Consider the following 24581-nt stretch of genomic DNA (forward strand, 5'->3'; position numbering starts at 1 on the left):
ATGTTTACTTTCATGTTGATTACACATTAATTTTGTCGCAATTGAAATCGCTATCTAATCGCTTCTTTTGCAGAGCAAATTAATGTATACATGTTTTCTTAGGTAAGTTATAAATATAATGGTACTGTGCAGAGGACAGTGGAGGCGCCGTGGCTAGAGGTGGTGTGGCAGGGCGGCGTCGCAGGCGGCGTGGCGCCGTACAGCGCAGCCGACGTGAGCGTGCGCGCGCACACGGCGTGGGGCGGCGGCGCGGCGGCGCGCGCCCGCCTGCACTCGCCGCCCGCGCCGCCCGCTGCGCCTCGCGCGCCCCGCCTCTACGTGCAACCGGCGCCACGCAGGTACTCCACATATTGTAATTACCTCCTATACCATTATACGACAGTTTAAACAATTCTATCACACTCTTATAATCCTTTAGTATCATCATCATATCAGCCTTTAACTGTCCATTGCTGAACATAAGCCTCCTCCTTGAGGGGTTTTGCCAGTAGTTGCCACGCTTGGTAGGCGAATTGGCAACCGCAGTTAGGCTTTGGAGATGTTTTAAGAAGGACGGTGCTGTCCATCCCTCGTCTTCCCTTAGTTGTCTCATACGACACCCACGGGATAGGAAGGGGTAGCCTATTCTATGCCGGAACCACACACCGGCTTATAATCCTTACTATCTAGTATTATATACGAAAGATAGGCCTATAGGTATATTATATTCTACTGATTTGGATAAAAATTGGCAGCAAGATAATAAGTGCATAATCACAAATACAACCGAGAAAGCTTGACTTCGCTATTCTTTGTGATAAATTATTGTATTTTAGCTCAAGTTAATATTATTTTAATTAAGAATAAAAATATATCAATAATATTGTAGCGAGGGTTCGTTGTCCGCGATATTCCGATGGGAGGCACCGGCGCGTGCGAACGGCGTGATTCGCGGCTATGAGGCACAGTGCTGGGCGCTGACTGCGGATCGCGCTGCCGCCGCCGCCGCCAAACCCTCTGCCTGCGCCGACGCTCGCCTTTCGCCCGCGCACACGCAACTCGTGCTCAGGGATCTCGTCCCTGCCTCCACATACTACTTCCAGGTAATCTTTTACCATATTTATCCTGATGTAAATCTTTATTAAACTTAATTTAGTGATTAGATAAGTAATCAACCTCCATAAAGATAAATAACATGTACGTCAGATTAAACTGGGTTGCCCACAAATTCATCTGTATTGGCCATACCTTTCCTTGGAACTAAGAATCATTCCTACTCATTAATCTCATTGTCATATTCCACCTTCAGTATGGTGTATGAGCACTGGTACTGTAAAATCATGAACAAGTCTCCTGCAAACTACTTCGTATAAAATTCCCTAGTAAAATAAAAAGTTATCCATTAAATTTTATCAGTCAAAACAGAACATATTTATTAATTATATAGTTTATACAACGATGTATCATAATACTCCCTTAAACTCTCATTGCGAATGAAATATTAATTAGAATTTATTATTCAGGTTCGAGCTTATACGGACGCAGGTTATGGACAATATTCTGAAGTAGTATCAGCGTCCTCTGATGAAGTGAATCCCATTCCAAAAGTAATCATATCTTCACAAGAGTCTATAAGGATTGTTGACTTGGACTCCAGTGAGAGTGAAACTATACCAAAGAGCATGGGGATACCAATTGATTTTGCTGTGTCTATTGAAGAAAATATAGTTTATTGGGTTAACAATCTAGAAGAAATATTCTCATCGAGGATCAATGGCAGTGGCCACTATAAGGTGTTCTGATCATATACATATTCCGAATTACAGATTATTTTTGTATTATTATTCTGTAGATTCCTTTAAATCTTCTTACATCTTGTGCTCTTTATAGATAAGCCAATGCTGCTTTAAGTATGCAGTTTGATTTAGAACATCTACAGTTATGTATAATTTATTTCTAAGCCCAGTATGAATTGATACGTTTGGGTGACTTGTCTTCCATTAAAGTAGGCATATTCTTAATATTATCACAGAAAAATCTACGATAGTTATTGTTAATTTTGAACATAAATTTGAAAAGATATAATGTAATTAATCCACACTTTGCAGTTGACTTCAATCAATGGAACTGCAACCAGCATAGCTGTTGACTGGGTATCACGGTCCGTATATTGGTCTCAACTAGAGATTGTATCAACCGAGTCCTACGTCGTATATCGAGCAGATCTCGGCGTTCCCAACACTCGTCCCCATATTTCACGAGTGTTCGCTAGAAGACAACCTATTTATAGCTTGCAAGTTGTACCATTGCTCAGGTAAATAAAGTTACTAATAAGAACTGAGTTTTATATTGCCTATTTTGATAAAATTCTGTTTATGATATTATATTGCAGATCACTGTATTGGTATGAAGAAAGTATACATCCCGGCTTAGGTACACTCATGACTTCAAAAGTAAACGGCTCCAATATAAGGAAATTTTTCAACAACACCGAAAGTACTAAAGCCCATGATGATTGCAATTGTCCAGAAAATCCCCAAGTGGCAAAAACGTTTGTTGTTGACATGACAAAGAATAATTATCATTTATACTGGATAGATCCTTGGGTGTATCAGATTGTATCAGCGGATATCAATGGTTGTAAATGTAGGCTGGTCGTCGATGCTACTGAAAAGAAAAAATACGGCTTCACGCCGATGTCGGCAACTATCGACAGTAAATTTATCTATTGGTTCAATTCTACAGAAAAAGAAATATTTTATACAATTAAAAATAAAAAGAGTAAAGTGCAATATGTTAAAACTTCACATGGTTACAAGATAATGGCGATGGATCCAGCAAATCAACCGTACCCCCCAAGACACTGTTTATTTCCAATATCTCAAGTACTTCAACCAAAAGTCTTGACTAATTCTGCAAATAGTATGACTCTCCAACTACCAACCATCAGTAAACCTCAAGAATGCTCTCATTTTGAATATGAGACACCGGCGACAGAATACACAATATTCTATCGTTTGCAGTCAGCGAACGATAGTACGACATGTGACAGGGAATCATGCCCATACGTTACAACTACAAGAACTGAGGTCGTTATCAGTGACTTGAAACCATTCACAAACTACACAGTTATGTTAGAAGCTTCAAATTATTACGCCAAATTACATGAAAAGAAACCAATTTCTGGTTTTCCATTAGTTCTACAAACTGCTGCGGAAGGTAATTTTTTTCTCAATTTCAATAAGTTTTAATCATTTATAATCAGCTATCTCTCATCCCACCAATCCATTATACCGATTTAATTGACTATCTTCTATTGTTAGCTCCACCGCCTCCAAGAAATGTGACTGCTGTGGTTTTGAGTCCAGAGCTCGCACGCGTAGAGTGGGTTCCTGACCCTGGACTACGATACGAACTGCATTGGCGCACAGATGATAACTCATTATTGCCACATAGGCTGAAAGGTAGACTAACATCATTAATCAATTGTAAACCTAAGCACTATATTGTTTACTTTCATATACCTCAAATACATGTAATATACTTACACCTAAGTATGGTTTCAGTTACATTCAAAAAATCCTTTTGACTACCGCATCTGTAAACATTATCTTGGTTATATTATTTTTAATTTTCAAATCGAGCAGATTTTGAAAAATATACAAAAGTGCATCTACTTAAAAGCATTGTTTAAAATTAATAAATCTATACCGGTCGCAGTTAATGCTGCTCGCTGTACTTTTTTACTTTGATATAACACCTAGTGCACTAGGTAAATAAACAATGTACTTAACAAGTAATGCTTATGGTACGCACAGAGCACAACACGTGGGAGGTGGCAGCAGGCGGCGCCGCCAACATGACGCGGCTGGCGCCAGGCACAGGTTACATTGCGTGGGTGCGCGCGCGGTCGCCTCACGGCGCGGCCGCGGCCGACTCTCCGCCACTGCGCCTGCGCACCTACCCCGCGCCTGCACCACCCGCTCGCGCCCGCCTCGCGCCGCAGCACGTGCGTCTGCTATGGCCCGAGCCTACCTCCTACCGCCTGCACCGGTTAGTCGTGCATGATACGCTCAGAGACATACTGCACATTGCCAATTGACAAGAAGGTGCAGAGACGCATAGAGATAAAAATATATCATAACATCGCCATCTAGTCCAAAGCTAAACAAAAAATTCTTATCATGCACACATTCTTCAGTAATTTCTCTAACACAACAAATCACCGAGCAAACAAATCTGTTAGCGGTCTTTTACATGTCATAACGTTACTTGATGCTCCTTTCGGGCCTCGGCGCCCCCATTAGATCTTTACGCCCCCGGGCGCGTCCAACCGCACGCCTAAGGTAAATAGGTCCTGAGTAACGACGCATTACGTATACGGATTCGCCAATTTTTTTTTTTATGCAACTCAGAATGGCAAACAAGCTGACTGCCCACCTGATGGAAAGTGGTAACCGTCGCCTATAGACATGAGCAGTAGCATGGACATAACATAGTACGCTGGTTCGTGTGCCTCAGCTCACACTCTGGACAAATTCAAAAATATTGAATATATTCTTTCGTGCACGGTGGATTCCGCAAGCACAATACGTCATCCACTCAGGGCCTCCATCCACTAAGCCCAGTACTAGTTTAAATAAAATTGAATCTATAGTATTGATAGAATAATTTTGCATGTATAAAATATATAAAAATCTTCTTCATTACAATATATATACCAACTATTATATGGGATCGGCGTAATATGTTTCTTATCTATACTCGTATTACAAAAAGATTTGGCTCATAGTTTTACGACCTGCTGCCTGCCTGACGTCAACCCTCTTTGGGAAACATAAAATATATAAAACTACTCGTATTTGATATTATTTTCATTCTATTGAAACATTCATGAGTTATCAGGTTTTAACCTGGGGTGGAAATCATTATGATTATATCTACTTTTATAAAATGATAAAGGTACGCGATGGAGTACAGCGAAGCAACAGTCCCACCTGGCACTTGGAAAGAATGTACGAAAACTGGCCCCAGTGAATGGACTGCGAGTGGATTGAAACCGCGCACCCGATATCGCTTCCGACTTCGCTTGCAGTATGTACCGGGTGCACCGCCATACTACTGGCCTAGTGACGACAGCTTCACCTACGAAACTCTTGGTATATATTATTGTATAATATATATTTCATTTTCTGAGTTAACTATGAATAAATTTAAAAGACCTTTTATAATTCTGTACTAAATTATGTTATATATTACCTTAATGAGGGCTTATGTTTTATAATACGTCAGTCTCAACAAAATATATTCCCGGTAATTTCATTTTATTTGGAACTGCTTTCGTAGGTTTATGGAAGCTAGTGTAAAATTTATAAAATATTATCGCATATAAGACGGAACCTTATCTCGTTGTCGTGCGCAGGCGATGTACCGGGCGCGCCGGGCGCAGTCCGCGCCGAGCAGCTGGGCGAGCGCGCCGTTCGCGCCTGGTGGGCCGAGCCAGACCCGCGCGGCGCCGCCGTGGGCGCCTACCGCGTCTGGGGCCGGCCGCTACACAGGTACCGTATTTTATAAAGCAAATGAACCTAACAACTCATCTGATGGAAAATGGTAACAATCGTGTACAAGCAACATGGACATCATAATATACTGCGACACCTCACGTGTTGCCACTATTGAGGACTAAAATTAAAGGCTGGCAATGGTAGCGAATTCCATACTTTCATGCTAAATCAATCGATGGCCGCAAAATAATATTTAATAATTTATATTCATAATTTCAGAGAAAATTACATTAACATGACGAAAAATATAAGCGACATTCCATCCAATTTACCTTCTGATATACCCGAAGATATCAAAATGCAGATTATACAAGAAGGTTTAGAACTACTTCATAATGGCACAGGTACAGTTGATTTTTCATTTTACTATGTATAATTAATATTCATAGCAATATCGTTAATGTGAAGAAAACATATCAAATGCTTAGTTTTCAAAACAAAATTATGTAATTTTATTATCAGAGGGGGACCGTTATTTTTCAAAATCATTTTAACTCAAGAAACAAACATGCCAAGTTTCAAGCTTGCAGCAATTTATGCCATTTTTTGCCTTATGACGAAATTAGTATAATTAGAGTAGTGAGATATTTGCGCGGCAAGATTATCATCATTTACCTTGTATAGAATCATACTGGCTGATCGGCGCGGGCGAGGTGTCGGAGGGATACGTGGTGCGAGTGCAGGCGCGCAACAGCTACGGGTGGGGCCCGCTGTCGGCGGCGGCCGAGCTACAAGCAGCGCCGCTCGCACTCGCACCGCGCCCGCACCCCGCCATGCTTGCGCTAGCCGTCGCCGCACTCGCCGCACTACTCGTCGCCGTGGCCGCCGCCCTCCTCTACAGTGAGTACCACTTACAGTACTGATATTCTGTACACTCTATTTCACTAGTGGATTCGCGATGATATACGTTCGGTATTCTGTAAATAAGAGATAGATCGATAACAGAACCACTTAGTTAAGTTGGTGACGCAGCGAACTGGGCTAAGTGTACTACAATCCTAAGGAATTTAGTTTATGTTTTAAAATTCATTTCACTTCACTTGTTATTGCTAAAACTTGCAGATTATGAACATTTAAGAGAAGTGAAAATGAAGTAAGTTGCAAAGTGAACAAGATGCGGAGCAGCCCGCGGCAGCTTTGAAAAATGTTATAACCGAGTTATATTGTCCAAAAATTATAATATCTTAGTTCTCTCTTAAATCAAAACATTTTTGAGCATTAAAACTTGTTTCATAACCTTTCCTACAAACAATTTCCCGTTATATTATTATTTATTATTCATTATTTTTCTCCATAGCATATAACAACCGTACTAAGAAAAAAGCTGCAATTGAGAATCAGATTCCAATAAATGCACCGAGAAGAGGTCCCGATGTAGAGTTGGCCACGCTTCGTCAACTTCCTATTAGACATTCCACTAATATATTATACAATCAGGTAATTTTAAACGTTTATTTTTCCTAAAGTTTACTGATAATCGCAATCAAATTGTTACAAAAAGATTTTAAATAGACAATTACAAAAAATATCTTTGCCACACATTTATTGAAATTATTTTAAAGCATGAGTGAAAATGGAAAAGTATGCCCACCTACGCTATTAATAAGTCTATATATATAGTCGCTAGTAGAGTTAAAATTATGTTTAGATTTTTTAAGCTAGATAAAATATATAATATATGTGAACAAAATATTGTTTCAGGGGGTATATTGTCCAACTCACGCTGAATTGGCCGGGTTACCTCACATACGTAGGGAACAAATTACCCTAACAAAGTTCCTCGGTTCGGGAGCATTTGGAGAAGTCTTCGAGGGTGTCGCCAGGCAAATCAATGGTAGCACGTCCGACACTAAAGTTGCTGTTAAGGTAAATTTTAAATTCCATTATTGTTAATAATTTTGTCACAATTTCAAGTCGATTCTTTTTTTTTGTGGGACACAATTTTTAATTATGTCTATTACGATAATTTGTAGACTTTAAGAAAGGGAGCAACAGAGCAGGAAAAAACTGAATTCTTAAAGGAAGCAGCGCTGATGTCTAACTTTAAACATGAACATATATTACGCTTGCTGGGAGTGTGCCTGGATAACGACCCCAACTACATCATCATGGAACTGATGGAGGGCGGCGATTTGCTTAGTTACTTAAGAGCAAAGCGCGCTTCGCTGGTAAGGGCCTGTGTATCAAAATTTCTTATAACTTATTTGTTACCACGTAATGATTTCCACCGTAATCTCAAAGTGGATATTGTATTAAATGTTGTTCATAAGCAACAACTTATATTTACAAAAAGCTTATGTATATATGCCAAGTGCGGGGGGAAAGGGATTGTTAGTATTGGAGATTAACAGCCCCCTTGCTAGCAATATACCTTATCCGGTCGACCTCCACGCGGTTCTCCCTGGAAATCATCTTGATTAATTCTTGTGAAGTTCGTCTGGATGGGCTCACTAACCTGTTTTCATCCTCACCTATCGTCTCTCACTGGTATTCCGCCAATGTATACCGATAGCGCAGGCGGAGTTACCATTTCATTTTCACTTATTAAAAAAAAACATGTCAAGTGTCGAAACCTATAGACGCGGTAGTCATTTAAGTTTTACATTGATAATTTAGCTATAATGAATCATTGCAATTTTAATGACTTTATAATTAACAATAACTGTAGTTTCCAATTACAACTATTCAGGTAGGATTATAAAGAGTACCTTATACAGCCATAAAGATTGAAGGAATCAATGAGTATACTTTTAATTACATTATTTAACATAGGGAATAATAACCAATAGTATGTTACAGCGAAAGTAATAAATCCTGATATTATATAGTATATCCAACCATTACCTATAAGTATGTACTAAATTTAGACAAAGTGATAATTGACACAGAATTAATTACATTAACTGGCTATTTCACATAATGTCTTGGTAGACTTGGGTAATGTAATACAACAAGGGTAGGTAAAGATTATAAAGTTTTATTTCAATTTGCTTTAAGCATAACTATATGTGTAGTAATATTGTGTTGTTATTTTAAATAGTAATAATTAAAATTTTTATTATAAACTAGCATTAGTTTTTCGTAAAATTAGTAGCCTATGTCCTTCCTCACGGTTCAGTGGTTTTGATGTAACAGACACATTTTCTTTCACTGCTCTGCTATTGATTGATATTGATGAAGAATAATTGTACCAAGTTTCGTTAAAATCTGTCGAGTAGTTTTTGTTTCTATAACGAACATACAGACAGACAGACAGACAAAAATTTTACTGATTTCATTTTTGGCATCAGTATCGATCACTAATCACCCCCTAATAGTTATTTTAGAAATATATTTTATGTACAAAATTGACCTCTTTACAGATTTATTATAAGTATAGATAGATTTTCAAAACACTATATTAACATAATCGTAAATAATAAGTTCACGTTAATTATCATTGTCATAAATAATAATTTAATGTTAATTAAAAAAAATAAACCGAAAGCTAACTAGTCATAACATAAAAAAAAACACTCAGTAAATTGCTATTATTTTTTGTTTTTTAATTCTTAAGAGATTTTACCTTCTTCAGGTATTTCAGCCCTACCGTACCCTGATTTCTCAGATAAGATTTTACCTACTTTCCCTTATTCACGGAAAGAGAGGAATTAATAGGTATCAATAATATACAGAGATGTTCAGAAATTTCTAATTGGTTCAGTTAATATTGATTGAATTAGACCAATATTTAATTTAGTTACCTAAGAATGACGCATTAATTCTTCTCTTTTCATAAAGTTATATGACACTCTAATAGTATATATTGCACATCATTGATAGTACCACAAACTTGACAATGGGGTGACGAAGACTTTTCCAACATGTGTAAATTTTTTGCCAAATCGAAAGAGCTCTATAAATAATATCCGGATAAAGTGAATAATTTATCACATTGTCTGGCCAAATTAGTCATTATTTATTTATTTATTTATTTGAAAATTTCTCACTACACTTACAGTTTCCCAAAACGTGTAGTGAGCCAAAGTTTTATTTCACAAACTTACAAATTTTGTACAACATTTTAAAAATATACTTCTTTTGTAATTAAATATGTCAATATCTGGCTGCTGAGCAATCAGAGAATTGAGCAGAGAAATAACCTGATACGTGGGAGCAAACTGAGCAGTACAGGTACGAACCGGCGGTGCCGATAGTAGTCTACAAGCACGCAATCGCATGCAGCGTTGGGGTGCGTACAAAGAACAACGGCTAAGAGTTGCAGGATTGTCTATTCCGCCGTTGAGCAACTGATAATAGTGCATCATCAAATTGCACTTTCGCCTTACCTCGAGCGTGTCTAGACCTACCATACCGGATACGAACAGTGATGGGTACAAATAAGGATAGTAGCCATAAAGTTTACTATATAGAACACGTGCAAATTTCCTCTGAACTCTTTCTATCATTATCTTGTATATTGTTTCATGAGGGTTCCAAATAATTGAATTGAATTCTAAAATGCTTCGTACAAATGAATAATATAATAATAATATTGCACCTTTATCTTGAAGTTGTGCCGACTGTCTTATCACAAAACCTAACGATTTATATGCACGACTACAAACGATGGTTATATGATTATTAAAAGTTAAAGCAGTGTCCAGCGTAAGGCCTAAATCGCGTATTTGTGACACACGTTCAAGCGGCGTACCAGATATATTGTAGACATAAGAATGGGGAACACGAGACCGCGTGAATGTGACCGATTTACACTTTGAAATATTAAATTCCAAGTTATTATGTCCAGCCCATGCCACAACGTTGTCAATATCTCGCTGTAGAGTTACACAGTCTTCCATGGTTCCGATAGCCATGAATAGCTTCACATCGTCAGCAAACATGAGACACTGAGCAGTGTTAACAACATCTGGCAAGTCATTGATCATAATTAGGAACTGCAATGGACCCAGGGTACTACCCTGGCTTACTCCGGAGTCGGTAACATAGGATTCAGATCGATAACCATGTAATTGGACGTATTGCGAGCGATCGGAAAAATAACTAATAAATAATTTTAAAAGTTTAGGTGTAAATCCTATCTCTGAGAACTTTTGTAATAAAATATCATTGTGAACGCGATCAAATGCTTTTTTGAAGTCAAAATATGTCACGTCTACTTGTCTATTATGATCCATTTCAGTAACTGTATAATCAACAAAGTTTATCAGATTAGTAGTAGTCGACCTACCAGGTCTGAATCCATGCTGACAGTCTGTCAATTGAGGCTGGACTTGCACCGAAATCAGTCTGTTTAAAATGGATTCAAATAATTTTCCTAAAGCTGGAAGTACAGCAATTGGCCTATGATTTGAAATTTGGGATTTAGAACCATCCTTGGGTATAGGTATAACCCTGGACACTTTCCATAGCTGCGGATAGGTACTTGTTGTGATAGCCAAGTTCATTATATGTAGGAGCGCTTCCTCTAAAACTCTTATGCAATCTTTAATAATAAATGACGGTATACCGTCAGGCCCAACGCATGTCCCCACCCTCAATCGTTTTGCTGCTCGCTGCAGGTCGGTTAGCGTTATATTCTCTATAGCGACGCGAGCAGAGAGTTGGGAACACCTTGCCTTGCTTTCAGCCAGATTGCCAGATAAGACAGGTTTATCGTCTAAAAAACTCGATTTAAAATGTTTTGCAAATGCATTTGCAGCATCTATCCCAGTTACCACTTCCCCATCATGATCGTATTGGTCTCTATTACATGTAATGACCAATCATTATGTATAATAGCTAATCACTATGACCGTAACAGATGCTCTTGTACAGTAAGATGATACAATAACTTCAGTAAGCATCAATTAGTATGTATATTTGCAGTACACACCGGAATCGTTGACGCTGTTGGACCTGGTGAACATGTGCGTGGACGTGACGAAGGGCTGCCGCTACCTGGAGGAGATGCACTTCGTACACCGCGACCTCGCATGCCGCAACTGCCTCGTGGCGCAGCGCGCCGGTGGCCGTGTCGTCAAAATCGGCGACTTTGGTCTCGCGCGCGACATATACAAGAACGACTACTATAGAAAGGAAGGAGAAGGTGCACTTTTGAGAAATATAATTTGTTCTCAACATATAACATTTAAAATGGAACAATATCTCAATATTCAACTTTGTTTTCTTACAATAATATGTTTATTTATAGGTCTGTTACCTGTTAGATGGATGGCAGTGGAGTGCCTAGTAGACGGTGTATTTTCTTGCCAATCTGACGTCTGGGCTTGGGCTGTATTGTGCTGGGAGGTAAAAATTATGAAAGTGCACTTATATTTCCTAGTTTATTTTCTTTTTAATACTTTGAATGAATAATCACCATCAAACGTGGACAATTACAGGTATTGTCATTAGGCCAACAACCATATCCGGCGCGTACTAATAGGCAAGTGTTAGCGTACGTACGCGCAGGAGGAACGCCTGACAGACCGCCTAATTGTCCTTCCGTGTTGTGAGTACTAACTTTTGATTTTCTTTATATGTGTGAACCATAAATATTTTTTGATTTAAGAATTAAGACTTTATACAAAATAATATTTTAAATTGTTTGATGATTTTTTTTTATACAACTTAGAATGGTAAACAAGCTGACGGTCCACCTGATGGAAAGTGGTAACCGTCGCCTATAGACATGAGCAGTACCATGGACATAACAGAGCATACTGTTTCGCCCATGATACCCCCCATGCGTTGCCATTCCTGAGGAATCAGGTGTTATGCCTCCGTACCCAATAAATTCACGCCATATCCCACCCTTCAAACCGAAACACAGCCATGCAAACACAGCTGCTTCACGGTTGAAACACGAATGGGACAGAGGTACCCAAGCAATCGACTTTTGTACAAAGTTTATAGAACAGGACGATTAATTTTGTGACCAAGATAAACATGATTATTGTCATCAAAATCTGATCATGATCGTCGGAAATCTTACAATATCAAAAAGAGACAAATAAAAAATTCTTACTTTTTAAACTATATACATATGTTTATTATTAGTTACGAGTTACTGCAAAAGTGCTGGAGCTACAATGCGGAGGCGCGACCATCGTTCCGCACCTGCCTGGAGGTGGTGACAGCCCTGAGGGACAAGACCTCACCCAACATCACGCTCACCGCTACCCCTACGCCTGCGCCGCACTATCTCACGTTGCTCCCCGACGGTGAGATCGACACTACGGCTCTGCATCTTATTAATAAATTTTATTTCGTAAACATATTGAACATGTTGCACGCCAAGTATTGCCTAACAACATGACTTTATTACTGATTATTCGTGACTTATAAAATGTATGAATACAACTATAAAACCGTACAATCACCTGACCACATATTATACGCAACATGTAGCAAAACATGTAACCCAACATATAGAATGATGACGCTTTTTTACCAAACCCGCAAGACACGCATTATATTGAACTTTATTTGGCAACTTCAAATCACTATCATTAATGTTGCTAAATATATTAAGCAGAACACAAGCAATCATTATCTTGATAATAAACATTAATATGCCATTTAATGGGTGTAGTCTAATAAACATTCTTATAAGGTATAAGTATTTTGTTTATGTCGCTACATTCACCAACCTCGCATGGTACTTTTTATAAACTCTGTAAACTCTTACCAAAACAGCATGTGTCGAATCGAGTCCGCAGCGACTAAATCATTAAAAGTAAACTAGTAATGCTTTTCTTGGTTCGTAATAATTAAGTAGACATTATATTTGTCTTGCTAGATTTTTTCGCTGCGCTGCCGTACATTTTTGATGCACGAGCGCGAATAATAATCACATCATTGTCATTCTCATCATAATTCACTATCAATCATGGATCAATTTTTTTATCATTACAACATTAACAATAATCTCTAACAACATATTTATTGCGCATGGGCAGCATGTTCAGACGCCGTTGACAACCGTACCTACCTGCTGGACGAGAACGACAACGCCTTAGGTTCGTGCATTGATATTGGAATTTTAACTTCATAATTAATTATGTAATAAGCGCAGACTTAGTAACATATTTGCTCAAAAATTGAACTAATCCCGCAAATAGTGACGTGCAAGTTTAAACTTCATAGATATCAAATAATGTAGTTTAAATAGCAGCTATTGATGTACGATAAATAATAAAAACCCAAGTGTCCGAGCTAGAATTGTACTCAAATAGTAGAAACCCTGACACGGGATACGTTTTCAATTTCCAGTATTTTTTATCTACATCAATGGTAACAGTAACGTATAACTTGAGCAAATAGATGAACTGTCTACGCTGGTTGTATTATTTTCTAAATATCACACAATTCGACAGACGAAGACTACCCCGAGCATCAGATGGAGCCGTCGCGGCTGCTGCCCGAGAGAGCACCGAAGTACCTTGAGCTGATGTACGAGGGCGACAGCGGGGACAGCGACGGGTGGGGGGTAATATCAGCGGATGGCTACGAAGTTCCGCTTCCAGCGTCATGCCGGCACAGCATAGTCGGTGTGGCGCCGGCGCGGCTGGTTCGGCCGCCGGCGCGGCTAGCTCGCTCGCAGTCGCTACGCGGCGCCCGCGGAGTACGCCCACCTAACGCGACCATCGTGCCGCTACGACGCGGGTTGACAGCACGTGCCTCCCTTTACGATCCGCATACGAGCCCGGCCCGTCCCCGCGTCCCCTTCGATGACCACGTTTTCAAGACTACTTTCTGAACTGTGATATTAGACTACCCTAGTGTATCATTCCACCGAGAGTATCGAGTTGTAATTTAGCGTCTTATTTAATTATTTATTTATATCTGATTGTAAATAAAGGTATTGACTCGTTGTATATATTAGTGTAAGCCGAGCGCCTACTGTGTAAGCGAATTTTAGATGACGCTTGTACGATGTACGGCAAATAATCTTGTAGCCTGTTGTAATTCCTAATGAAATATTTTTCCTATAAATATAATTGGGACTTGTATGATAAATAAAACAGGAAATTACTTAAGAAACTTAGTTTTATTTTAAAGTAACTTACCATCTATATAGTAATTATGTATTTTAACTTACAAGCCTTGTCAGAACTTTTGCAAAATCATATAAACATGATAAATGTATCTATTTATATAATATTAATTCAATAGAAACTACGAAAAGACGACTGATATTGATCGAAATAGAAAAAAAAAAAAAACAAATTAATGGAGCCCTAACAGAGCATGAACCTTTTAAAATATTTTTAAATTATAGTATTTAAAATAATATTTAAAAAAAATATTAGAACTATTGAGGACAGAAGGGGAAAAATGTTAGGACACTTGATACGACACGACGAACTTATGAACATTATAATAGAAGGTAAGATAGAAGGAAGAAGGGGGGAGAGGGAGACCGAGACATAGTTACATCAGGCAGATCAAGGAAGGAGTTGGTGTCGTGTCGTATCAAGAGGTGAAGAGACTCGCTGAAAATCGTAGTGAGTGGCAAGAGCTCCACCGACAAGAGCGCAGCTCTTAAATGGATAGATAGATAGAGTATTTAAAAAAAAAGTTGTCATTTATATAAAAGCTGCAATTGAAAACAAATTTTAGTAAACTAAAATAAGACTAATAAATCTTTATCAATTATCGTTTTTATTCCCGAAATCAATTTTTATTTAAATAATAAATGTTTTGTGATTGTCCTTTAATTATTTAGTTTCGTTCAGATCGAGAACTTCCACAGTAAGAAAATGTATCTCATTGCTGGATTGGTGCCTGCATTCATTATCACGAAGCCAAAGAATTTTTTATTATCAAACTATCGTGCAATAGTTTAAGATGGCGCAGTGAAATTTATGGTTTTGATTTAACGGGCTATGCGTAATTTGATAAAAAAATAGATGACTTTCTTAACAATAGCCAATGTTTGTTAGTTACAATTGCATTGTAGTATAGATATTTCCAATGCAGGCACAGTTCCAACATTATACATATATTTCTACAGCAGACTGTATGTAAATATTATTATTCTTACGTTTTGGACAAATATATACAGTATCTGTATACATATATATATCAATGTACAACAGATACAATATATATCAAAATGATGGCATTAACAAAATAAAATAGATTCTACTTTTATACCGGTATCTCGTTTAATTTAGATCTTACAGACATTTGTACAAACAAAAACGCAATTTCTCTAAACATATTTTTAGTCTAGTGAAAAAACTATCTATGATATAGTATTTAATATTGCCACTTGAGCGTACCTAGATGTGACCGAACAATACTGGATATGAATAATATTTACTCCCCGTCTTCAGCTAGCTCCTGTTTGACGCGCTTGTCTTGTTTAATCTGCTCTGTAGTTGTGACATTATCACCGATAGCGGGGGCCTCCTGCCGGTGCAAATAGATTGCTGTATAATCTATTTTTCGAGACAGTTTAGTCAATATGCAAAATAAAAAATTTATGGCATAGTAGATAAACAATTTTGATACGATTCTATAGAAAATTATCATACATAAAAATTTCAAGTAAAACGAACATTGCATCACTAGTTGATGTTGTCGATTCTTACCTGATGATCGTCATCTTGCGCGTCATCTTTACTGTTTTCATGTAACAGTACATATTCTCGTTGAGAGAAGCCAAACTTAACAACATCGCGCTCGAGGAGTTCAACGTATCGACGCGGCTCTATTTTCTTGTTGTTTACAAAGGTACCGTTAGCTGAATCTAGAAAAAACAAGTATTAACACATCAATATGTGTTACACACGTCACTCAATAGTGACGAACAGTATTGAGTGCCCATGTATACATTAACCGTCAATATGGTCAATAGAATAATTTATGCCTAGTATGAAGTCAGAGGTATGGTCTTAAGCCACCTTCTTAGTCTCTGTAACATTTCTGAGAAGTCATGATTCTATTTTGTGAGTCAGTCTACTTAATCTAGACAGCATAATATTACAATTTCGAATAGAAACCATCGTGGTTAATTCCAGGACAATTAATCACGAAGGGCTGACTGACCTACCTTTAGCCTCATTTATCATCACTCACTGCCAGTGCATACCAATAACAAAGGTTGGATTACAACTACATTTTCATCACATTATAAAAAAGAATACTTGTTACCTTCTATCTGATAATATTTACCTAGATCAATGACGTAGGGTCTCACACGACGGCCGGTGGTGCCATCGGGCCGCACGAAAGGCGTGGCACGGTACTGTAGTGCGGCGTGTTGCTTGCTGATGGACGGGTGCTCCAATGCGATGTCGGCCACCTTCTTGTCGCGCCCGATCAGAAACGCCGACTGCCGATGGATGTATAGGATCGGCAGGGCTTTGTCTCCCTTGAATGGATAAAATCTGTAACATAATAATAATGTCTTAATTTAATGATGGGCCAATTGACTTGTTCCATCCTCATCTATTCCTGACTGATACCTCGCCAGTATATACTAATAGCGTATATGGAGATCCCATTCTAGTATCATCCATTAAAACAATCAATATACTATCTACCAACTAGCTAAATATCGTGACTGTACCTCCATCTCCTTTTTGGTTGTTTAGCATCATCAGGTTCTGTATATTTGATGACAACTCCATTGACAGTGTTTGCATCAGCTGTCAGTTTACCAGAAAGACCAAAGTTTGGCTTCTCTTTTTCACCTTGGTTCTTCTCACCTTCTTTCTTTACCTCTGTCTTACCCCAATTGTATTCTTTGTCATCAGCATCTGCAAATCTGAAATTAAAATTTAATTTAAATTAAATATAATTTTAATGAGAATAAATTCCCCTTTTCATTTGATGACATTTTTTTCACATGACAATATGATACATCATCTTATAAATAAGTACTATATAATAATAGACTTTATTTCAACAAATTAAATACACACATTATTGTCACTAAAGGCTAATTTCTCCTTATTTGTATTAACACACAAACAATGCATTTCATTCGTTTTAGCATACAGTCTCAACAAAATTTATATTACGTTATTGAATCAAATACGGTGGCAGACATTTAAGTTGAAAGAAGACAAAGACACTCGATACTCTAGTATATAATCTAAAACTTAATAGTAATAATTAAATAACATTTATCTACATCCTTCAATATCCGTTACACAAATCAATCATCCAAATTACATACCTGCTCTTACGCTCTCTAGTTTTGGGTTCAAGTTTGATAGTGGGCTTGCGGTCATCGCGAAGGTCTTCGCGGCGGTCGTCGCGGCGGTCGTCCCGGCGGACGTTGTTCCGACCCGCTCGCTCTCCGTCACGATCCTCGTTCCTACCCGCTCGCTCTCCGTCGCGTTCCTCTCGTTCTCTATACCGTTCTTCTTTCTTCTCTCTAACTTCAGGTCGCCTACTTCGATCCCTCTGGCGGTCCTCTGGACTTCTAGATCTTGATTGTTCCCTAAATAAATAATAATATATTTTTTTCTGCGCCACTACTAATTAGTCCATTACAATTCTAACTGGACAGATTGTCACATTTTAGGCTAATATGGAATCTTTATTCACAATTTGTAAAGAAACGAGTAATACATTAATATGTTCATAACATCTATATTAAAATATACATGTCCTAAAATAAAAAGTGTCAACAAGTCGTTCATCTCTGAGTCACATATTTAACTCCGGTTACTTACAAGTTTTGATTATTATTCACTGGTTTATGGCGGTCAGATAATTACTATTATTTACACAAACCTTTCTCGTGGCGCAGATGACTTATCCGTCCTGCCTTGTCTATCGCGACGCACCTCGCGCTGTCTGTAAATGATATAATATCTAATTATAACCTGCAAATCAGCTATATACCCAGGTAATAGTGCTCTATTAGGTATCCTGTTAAATTAACAGACTTCATGGATTACTTTATATAGATGAAATTATACATAAACACAAAATTATTGCCAATTATAAAAAATACAAAACAATAAAAGTGAATCGCTCATGATCACCTTATCAAGGATTTAATCATAGTCGATATCAATTTTTAAATACATATAAAAATAAGAAATAGTACATTTAAGCAAAAAATATATCGACGTAAAAAAAATCCATGTTAAGATCTTGTACGCCATAATTATTATGATTTAAAAACAGCCAACATATTATTTCCATCACGGAGTACCAATTATTTTGTCACGCCTGTAAATCGTAAACTTACCATAACTTTTGTAACAAATGTTGTTTGACGAAGTTATACCTACTAAAATTCATCCGTTCGTGGATTTCTCGCGTCATATGAAATTCGATAGCTATTGTTATATTTTAAACTCTAGTATGCCGTTCTCTTTACAATGCAATGTTTACGTATAAGTAACCTTTTTAATCGGAATTGTAGTAATTCGACTTCGCAGCTTGTCTGTAATTTTCTTTAAACATATCTGAACTGGAACTAACGCTGTTTTTTATCTGGGACAAATTCTATCCTGGATAAAATGATAATTCTAATATATTTAGATATCTTTTATCAAATTGAAACTCCCATATTTTTTTCTAAATTTGAATAAACCAAATCAATTTAATTTTATAAATCTAATCAAATGTCATCTTTATAAATTTTATAATGATCAATATTTTCTTTCTTTCCTTGTAATTCCTGTGTTTAGTTTTCCCATTATTGATGTCAAGTCGATGCTTAATCTTTAAGAAATATATGAAGAATGATATTTAGTCAAGAGAAATCCGATTAAAATGTATGTACTTGACAAGTACCTCCTTATTTATAAGCATCATATGCTCTAAGCAATTTGCTAATGAATGCTATTCTTCCATAAATAATTATTGTATTTGTATCCAATCCAATTGATGTTTCATCACTGTAAATCTATAGTTTTAATCCACATTAAAAGGAAACAATGTAACTCCAGAGAAGAACATTTCTTGCATTTTTGGTAGCTTCGAATGGCACAAAATTAACTGTTCAACAGTTTAAGTAAAAATTCATAACTTCCATTTTCTTGCAATAATCATATTCAAATTGTCATACTTTATCTCTTTATGTAATTCTATAAGTCTTCCAAATATGTATAAAAATATTTTCCAAATCATTAAGAGAATAGGAATGAAATAGGCAGATTTCCTGACGATGAATTCTGTTCACTAATCGTGAGTTAAATTCTTTATATGAAAGTCACATTCATATAAAACGCCCTTATGGCATGGTGCTTAACATATGTTGATGTAGCATTCAAACTATCACAACATCAGATTCACTTCCAGCATCTCTTCTCTTATCTGTGTCTATCGATATCTCCCGATTAACATATAACGATGTATATTTTGTCACACATGCCTAGAAGAATTATCGTCTAAGGTGTAAATATTTAAATATCTTTGCAACAGCAACATGTTCTGATCAAACTCATTATAATTGTCTGTAGATATTCTGTAAAAACAAATACAGTGATTTAACGTCGCGAAACAACTAGTGATCAGACTGATGGCAGGACACACACACACACATGCAGAACAGTCGGTATTATTGTACTAACAACTATAGTACAAAATTAATACAATTACCCTGTTTAATGATATTTTTTAAAATTGTAACTTGTTACATACTGACTGTGTATTTAGCTGTTTTATATCTATAATTAAAATACACATAAAAACTGTCATACCTGTCTATGTAATCCTCTTCACGGAATTTTTCCCTCCTGTCAGGATATTCCCTTTCACGGTACCGTCCTTGCTCAGGATGCCCGCGCCTGAATGTATTATGTACAGTTTATATTTTCTAAATAGTTTATATTATTTCATAAGTGTGAGTTATTATTCAAGATTTTCATCAGCATGCTTTCAAATACTCGTATGTGTAGGATACCTTTCTCGATCCCGATCGCGATCACGATATTCCGGTCTGATATTCTCTTCGTACACACGTCGTTTGGGCCCTTTATCTTCATACTGATTATATCGATGGTTGTAGCCTAAAACAATTTTATATTAATAAACATTTATTCTTCTTGATATTAAAATTATTTCTTAATATTTACAGTGGATTCGCATGTAATGTGGTCTGTATCAGAATACATTTTCCGTACAAAAAGTATTCAAATGTCAGAAGATGATTTAACCATTTTTATTTAATAAGGGAAAGAATAGCAATAAAGATAGCCAACAAGTGACACAGAATACACCTTACATTCTTTATCTGCCAATGTTTGTGTATAAATACTTATAACTTCTACAGTTCTACAAATTGTGTATATAAAATTACAAAGGAAAATTATAAGTACATTATTTAGGTATTGAATAATGTTATTACTTTTTATAACGAATTCTGTAACAAAAACATATTATATACTAGCTTCCACCCGTTACTAAGTACGCGTGGACTTCAGAAGTAAGAAAGCTAATAAAATATACTATTTCAAAAGGCCGTATCCAAATAAAACATCCATCCAAATTTTAAATGAAAACTTCTAGAACAAACATACAGGCAGAAAGGCACAAAGTTTCTAAAAAATATTGTTTTGGTGTCTATTGGTCTTACTAAGAGCTCACACATATTTTTTTCTTAAATATCTATAATATATATCGCCTAGTTACAATTTTATTATAATTGTAAGTATCTACAAAATTATAAATTTAACAAAATGAGTAATTGAATTACCTCTCTGTTCTTCTGCAGGATGATAATGGTCTTCTCTGGGCCTTCTACGATATTCCTCTTGCGGTCGTTGCTCTTCGTATTTATGGCGCCTAAACATAGTTTATTGTATTTTGTATTATAATGTAAAATCTTTATTGTATATCTTTATTTTATTAATACGCAAAATGTTTATTAAAGAAGGATGGATGATAACGAATCGCCACCTACACTACCTATAAACGCTATCGGGGAGTTGGTAGATAAGAATAAAGGCAGACTCATCTTAATTGGTTCATCATCACAAATTCATCACGAATTAACCACAATAATTTCCAGAGAGAATCACATAAAGGTCAAACTGACAGGACATGTTACTAACAATCCCTTCCTCACTGTGTCAAATATCAGTTCGAGTACAGCCGGCGAAGTTGCGAATAAAAATCGAAACTTTGCCTACTTTAAACTTTGATTTGATTGCTGGCATATAATTATTTAATAACTATTATTCTAGACTTAGAAACAATCAAGTAAAAATAAACTCTTTCACAAATATTTGACACAGATCTAAACTAATAAGCTACTGTTGAAATTAACTGATGTTATTTTAAACAGCAGTTTGTTAGTTTAATATTTTTTCACATGTGCTTCCAACCACATCTGCAAGCCCACACCACCATTCAACATATAAAACATTAAATAACATCATGCCCCCTTACTTTGACATGAGTCTACAGAACTAATGATATGTCTCCAATGCCATGGCTTACTACTCCTGTGACATCACATAAAATTTTGAAATAAACGAGTTTTGATAACTAGTAGCATTATAACATACTACTATTCAAGAGTGATTTCAGTTTAAACATACCTACATAGGCTCAAGTCCTACAGTCTATACTTTACTATGTCATTAGTTACAAGTTCTAATTAATCATATTCTACAAGTATATTCATATCTTTATTCTTGAAGCATCACCTTTTCAACCTTTTATATATATATATTAAAAAAATATTCTACAAATATTAAATGTATGTAATATACATATAACAATAAACTCCCAAAGTAATCAAATACCCTTTTACAGCAACTAAACCAAATACACTGCAGCACAATATAAATATAATATTAATGAAGTGCAGATATAAATAATTAGGGAGAGGCTCTTCTTGGTGGATTTCTAGATTGACAATTTAATATTGATGTAGTTCAATTACAAGGATCCAAAAAGAATTATATATTATATATATGATTAAATATCTAGTGTACCCTAAAAACACTACACAACAATACATATCAACCTCTACCTTCTATATTCATCATAGACCTGCTGTCTTCGGCCATGCCCTTCAAAAGTATCATTACAATGCATACTTTGGCCAAATTTCTCTTTAACATACTTTTCTTGATGATATGAGGAATATCTGCAATATTAAATAGCTGCTACTATCGACATAATAAATCATCACAATTTTATAAAGGGCAGAGGTATTATGCACCCTTATACTAAACATTATCTTCCATTAAAGAAACACACTTCCTTTAAAATTATCTACAGCCTAGAGGGAATCTGTCTGCTACTTAATATCTATGGGAAAATTGTTTATTCTATATAGTTTATATTAAAATATATAAAAAAACATCATTTTCTAGATTAGATTCCTACCTGTCATTTCGATCTCGTTCATACTGTTCCTGATAGTGTCTGCGCTCTTTACTAGACCCACGATAAAATCTCTGCATTTCACGCTCTCTGTCATAATCATCACCTGATGCTGAACGACGGCACTCCTTCCTGGCAATTGAGATATGGAACATGTATAACTATATAACTTGTGTTGCACATTATTTTTTACAATATGTAGATATATATCATAAAAAATAATGCTTAATGAAGAAACAATTATTTCTTACATTCTTGAGCACAAGCCACCCTATAAGAATAACTAATATACAGTCCTGACTTTCTATAACATATGTAGTATGAGATTTTTAGGAAACTATTTGTGATGTGGAGGATCTACTCACCCCATATACTTTGAGCTGTCAATATAGTGTAGTTGAATAATAAATAACATCAATAAAATGCAGGTACAATAAGATCAGATAGTGACAGCAAACAGTGTGTTTGGAGAGGTGGAATAAAGAAAGTTATGATGTGGTTTAAGCTGACCTAATTGAGTTTTGTTATTATTATACTAGTGAACAAAAACAGTATTTAAATATTATCGACATTAGTAAATCAGTGTTAAATGAGTTCTCCAATCTTAAATTATTTCAAATGATTACATACTGAAGGGGTAAGTTCAGACATACAAATTGATATACCTAATTAACGGTTACATGAAACACATGATATCACAGTTAATAACAATGTGTCTTCGTTATTGTAGCCTGAGGAAATGTCCTTGATTGAATCCTGAAGTTACACATTAAATATCCCTGAGGATAGCCGTGGTTTGGTTTTGGCAGAGTTCTACAAGCAACATAAAAACTCTCCTGGCGGCCAAAATTAGTTTTAGTCCAATATAGGCTTAAGTTGTGTTTTAATTTACAAATATCAGGCAGTTCATCTATTATATCTATTTAAACTGGTAAATGTTCCTTTTATTTGCAAGATAACCTGTAACAGTACCTCCCTGTAGTAGAGATGATGAAAACAGATGAGCACAACTAATAATTGCGATTAAGGGAATGAGTAGGTAGTGACTATCCAAATATTTGAATTTTAATACATATATCTATAGAAACTTACTGATAATATGTGCGTGAAGGTTGACTGCCATCTTCAGAAGACGCTCTGCGTTCTACAACACTATGTAATCGACGCTCTACTCGCCATTCGTCTGTAAAAATGAAACTTATCTTAAACACCATTGATATAAAAAAAGAAACCTGTAAAGCACGAATATTTACTGATGTACCTGGGTCGCTTAAGGATATACTTCGTGCGCGTTTGTGTTTGTGCTTATGTTTCCGTTTCTTTTTCGAAGAAATCTCACCATCGCTTACGGAAGACGCGTCTTCTCCCGACATACTTTCTTCAATAGAGTGTCGTCGCTTTTTCTTTCCATGTTTCTTCTTCTTTTTCTTGTGTTTACGTTTTTTAACACGCTTTTGATCATCAGAATCACTTTCTGAATCGGAGGAATCAGCACGTTTTCTTTTTTTTTTGTACCGGTGGTGTTCCGATGAAGATGATTCTTCACTATCACTTTCAGATGTACTAGTAGACTTCTCACTTGCATCTGATTGTTCTGAATCCTCGGAAGATGTTTGATGTCGTTTTTTAGATTTCATCTTGATTTTATCACTACGTTTAATTAGAAATTAAGAAATAATACTCAACAAAAATGACGTATAAAGAAGCGTCGTACGAGTAACAGAGTCCATAAACAATAGAGTA

General features: G+C 36.3%; 2 protein-coding genes across 4 annotated transcripts in view; one reads left to right on the forward strand and one right to left on the reverse strand.

Annotated features, from left to right (window-relative positions):
* The window catches only part of LOC113509682 (proto-oncogene tyrosine-protein kinase ROS), a 48247-nt gene extending 33677 nt beyond the window's left edge, over positions 1-14570 (forward strand). Inside the window, exons 19-38 of one of the 2 annotated variants that reach the window (XM_026893078.3) lie at positions 133-338; positions 869-1082; positions 1503-1772; positions 2088-2293; positions 2372-3198; positions 3303-3443; positions 3798-4032; positions 4942-5138; positions 5402-5537; positions 5763-5887; positions 6168-6383; positions 6841-6980; positions 7245-7409; positions 7517-7711; positions 11412-11631; positions 11737-11834; positions 11927-12036; positions 12585-12748; positions 13487-13546; positions 13904-14570. In XM_026893078.3, the coding sequence (XP_026748879.2) occupies positions 133-338; positions 869-1082; positions 1503-1772; positions 2088-2293; positions 2372-3198; positions 3303-3443; positions 3798-4032; positions 4942-5138; positions 5402-5537; positions 5763-5887; positions 6168-6383; positions 6841-6980; positions 7245-7409; positions 7517-7711; positions 11412-11631; positions 11737-11834; positions 11927-12036; positions 12585-12748; positions 13487-13546; positions 13904-14286 (4308 nt within the window). In that variant the 3' untranslated portion in view covers positions 14287-14570. The remainder of the gene's footprint in view (positions 1-132; positions 339-868; positions 1083-1502; positions 1773-2087; positions 2294-2371; positions 3199-3302; positions 3444-3797; positions 4033-4941; positions 5139-5401; positions 5538-5762; positions 5888-6167; positions 6384-6840; positions 6981-7244; positions 7410-7516; positions 7712-11411; positions 11632-11736; positions 11835-11926; positions 12037-12584; positions 12749-13486; positions 13547-13903) is intronic. The other variant, XM_031910739.2, reaches the window with a different exon arrangement.
* LOC113509650 (smad nuclear-interacting protein 1) lies at positions 14559-24581 on the reverse strand. 2 transcript variants are annotated; one of them, XM_026893029.3, is made up of 13 exons: positions 24100-24581; positions 23931-24021; positions 22842-22970; positions 22483-22599; positions 21199-21287; positions 20407-20512; positions 20204-20290; positions 18282-18344; positions 17719-17985; positions 17107-17304; positions 16710-16924; positions 16127-16284; positions 14559-15944 (listed from the first exon to the last, which is right to left on the reverse strand). In XM_026893029.3, exons 1-13 carry the CDS (start codon positions 24473-24475, stop codon positions 15852-15854), a joined length of 1989 nt encoding a protein of 662 aa, XP_026748830.2. In that variant the 5' UTR covers positions 24476-24581; the 3' UTR covers positions 14559-15851. The 2 variants fall into 2 exon arrangements, with proteins under 2 accessions (XP_026748830.2, XP_026748831.2); XM_026893030.3 differs by lacking the exon at positions 22483-22599 and having other exon boundaries at positions 24100-24580.

This window comes from Galleria mellonella, unplaced genomic scaffold (genome assembly GCF_026898425.1).
Source record: "Galleria mellonella isolate WM207_F2 unplaced genomic scaffold, CSIRO_AGI_GalMel_v1 utg57, whole genome shotgun sequence".
Lineage (NCBI taxonomy): Eukaryota > Metazoa > Arthropoda > Insecta > Lepidoptera > Pyralidae > Galleria > Galleria mellonella.

Excerpts from the sequence above, each read along its gene's own strand:
- LOC113509650 (XM_026893029.3), bottom strand. The coding sequence starts at position 24,475 with ATGAAATCTAAAAAACGACATCAAACATCTTCCGAGGATTCAGAACAA. Across the intron at positions 18,345-20,203 it reads GAAGAGGATTACATAGACAG|ACAGCGCGAGGTGCGTCGCG; the intron begins GTATGACAGTTT and ends TATCATTTACAG. Across the intron at positions 17,986-18,281 it reads TCATCTGCGCCACGAGAAAG|GGAACAATCAAGATCTAGAA; the intron begins GTTTGTGTAAAT and ends TTATTTATTTAG.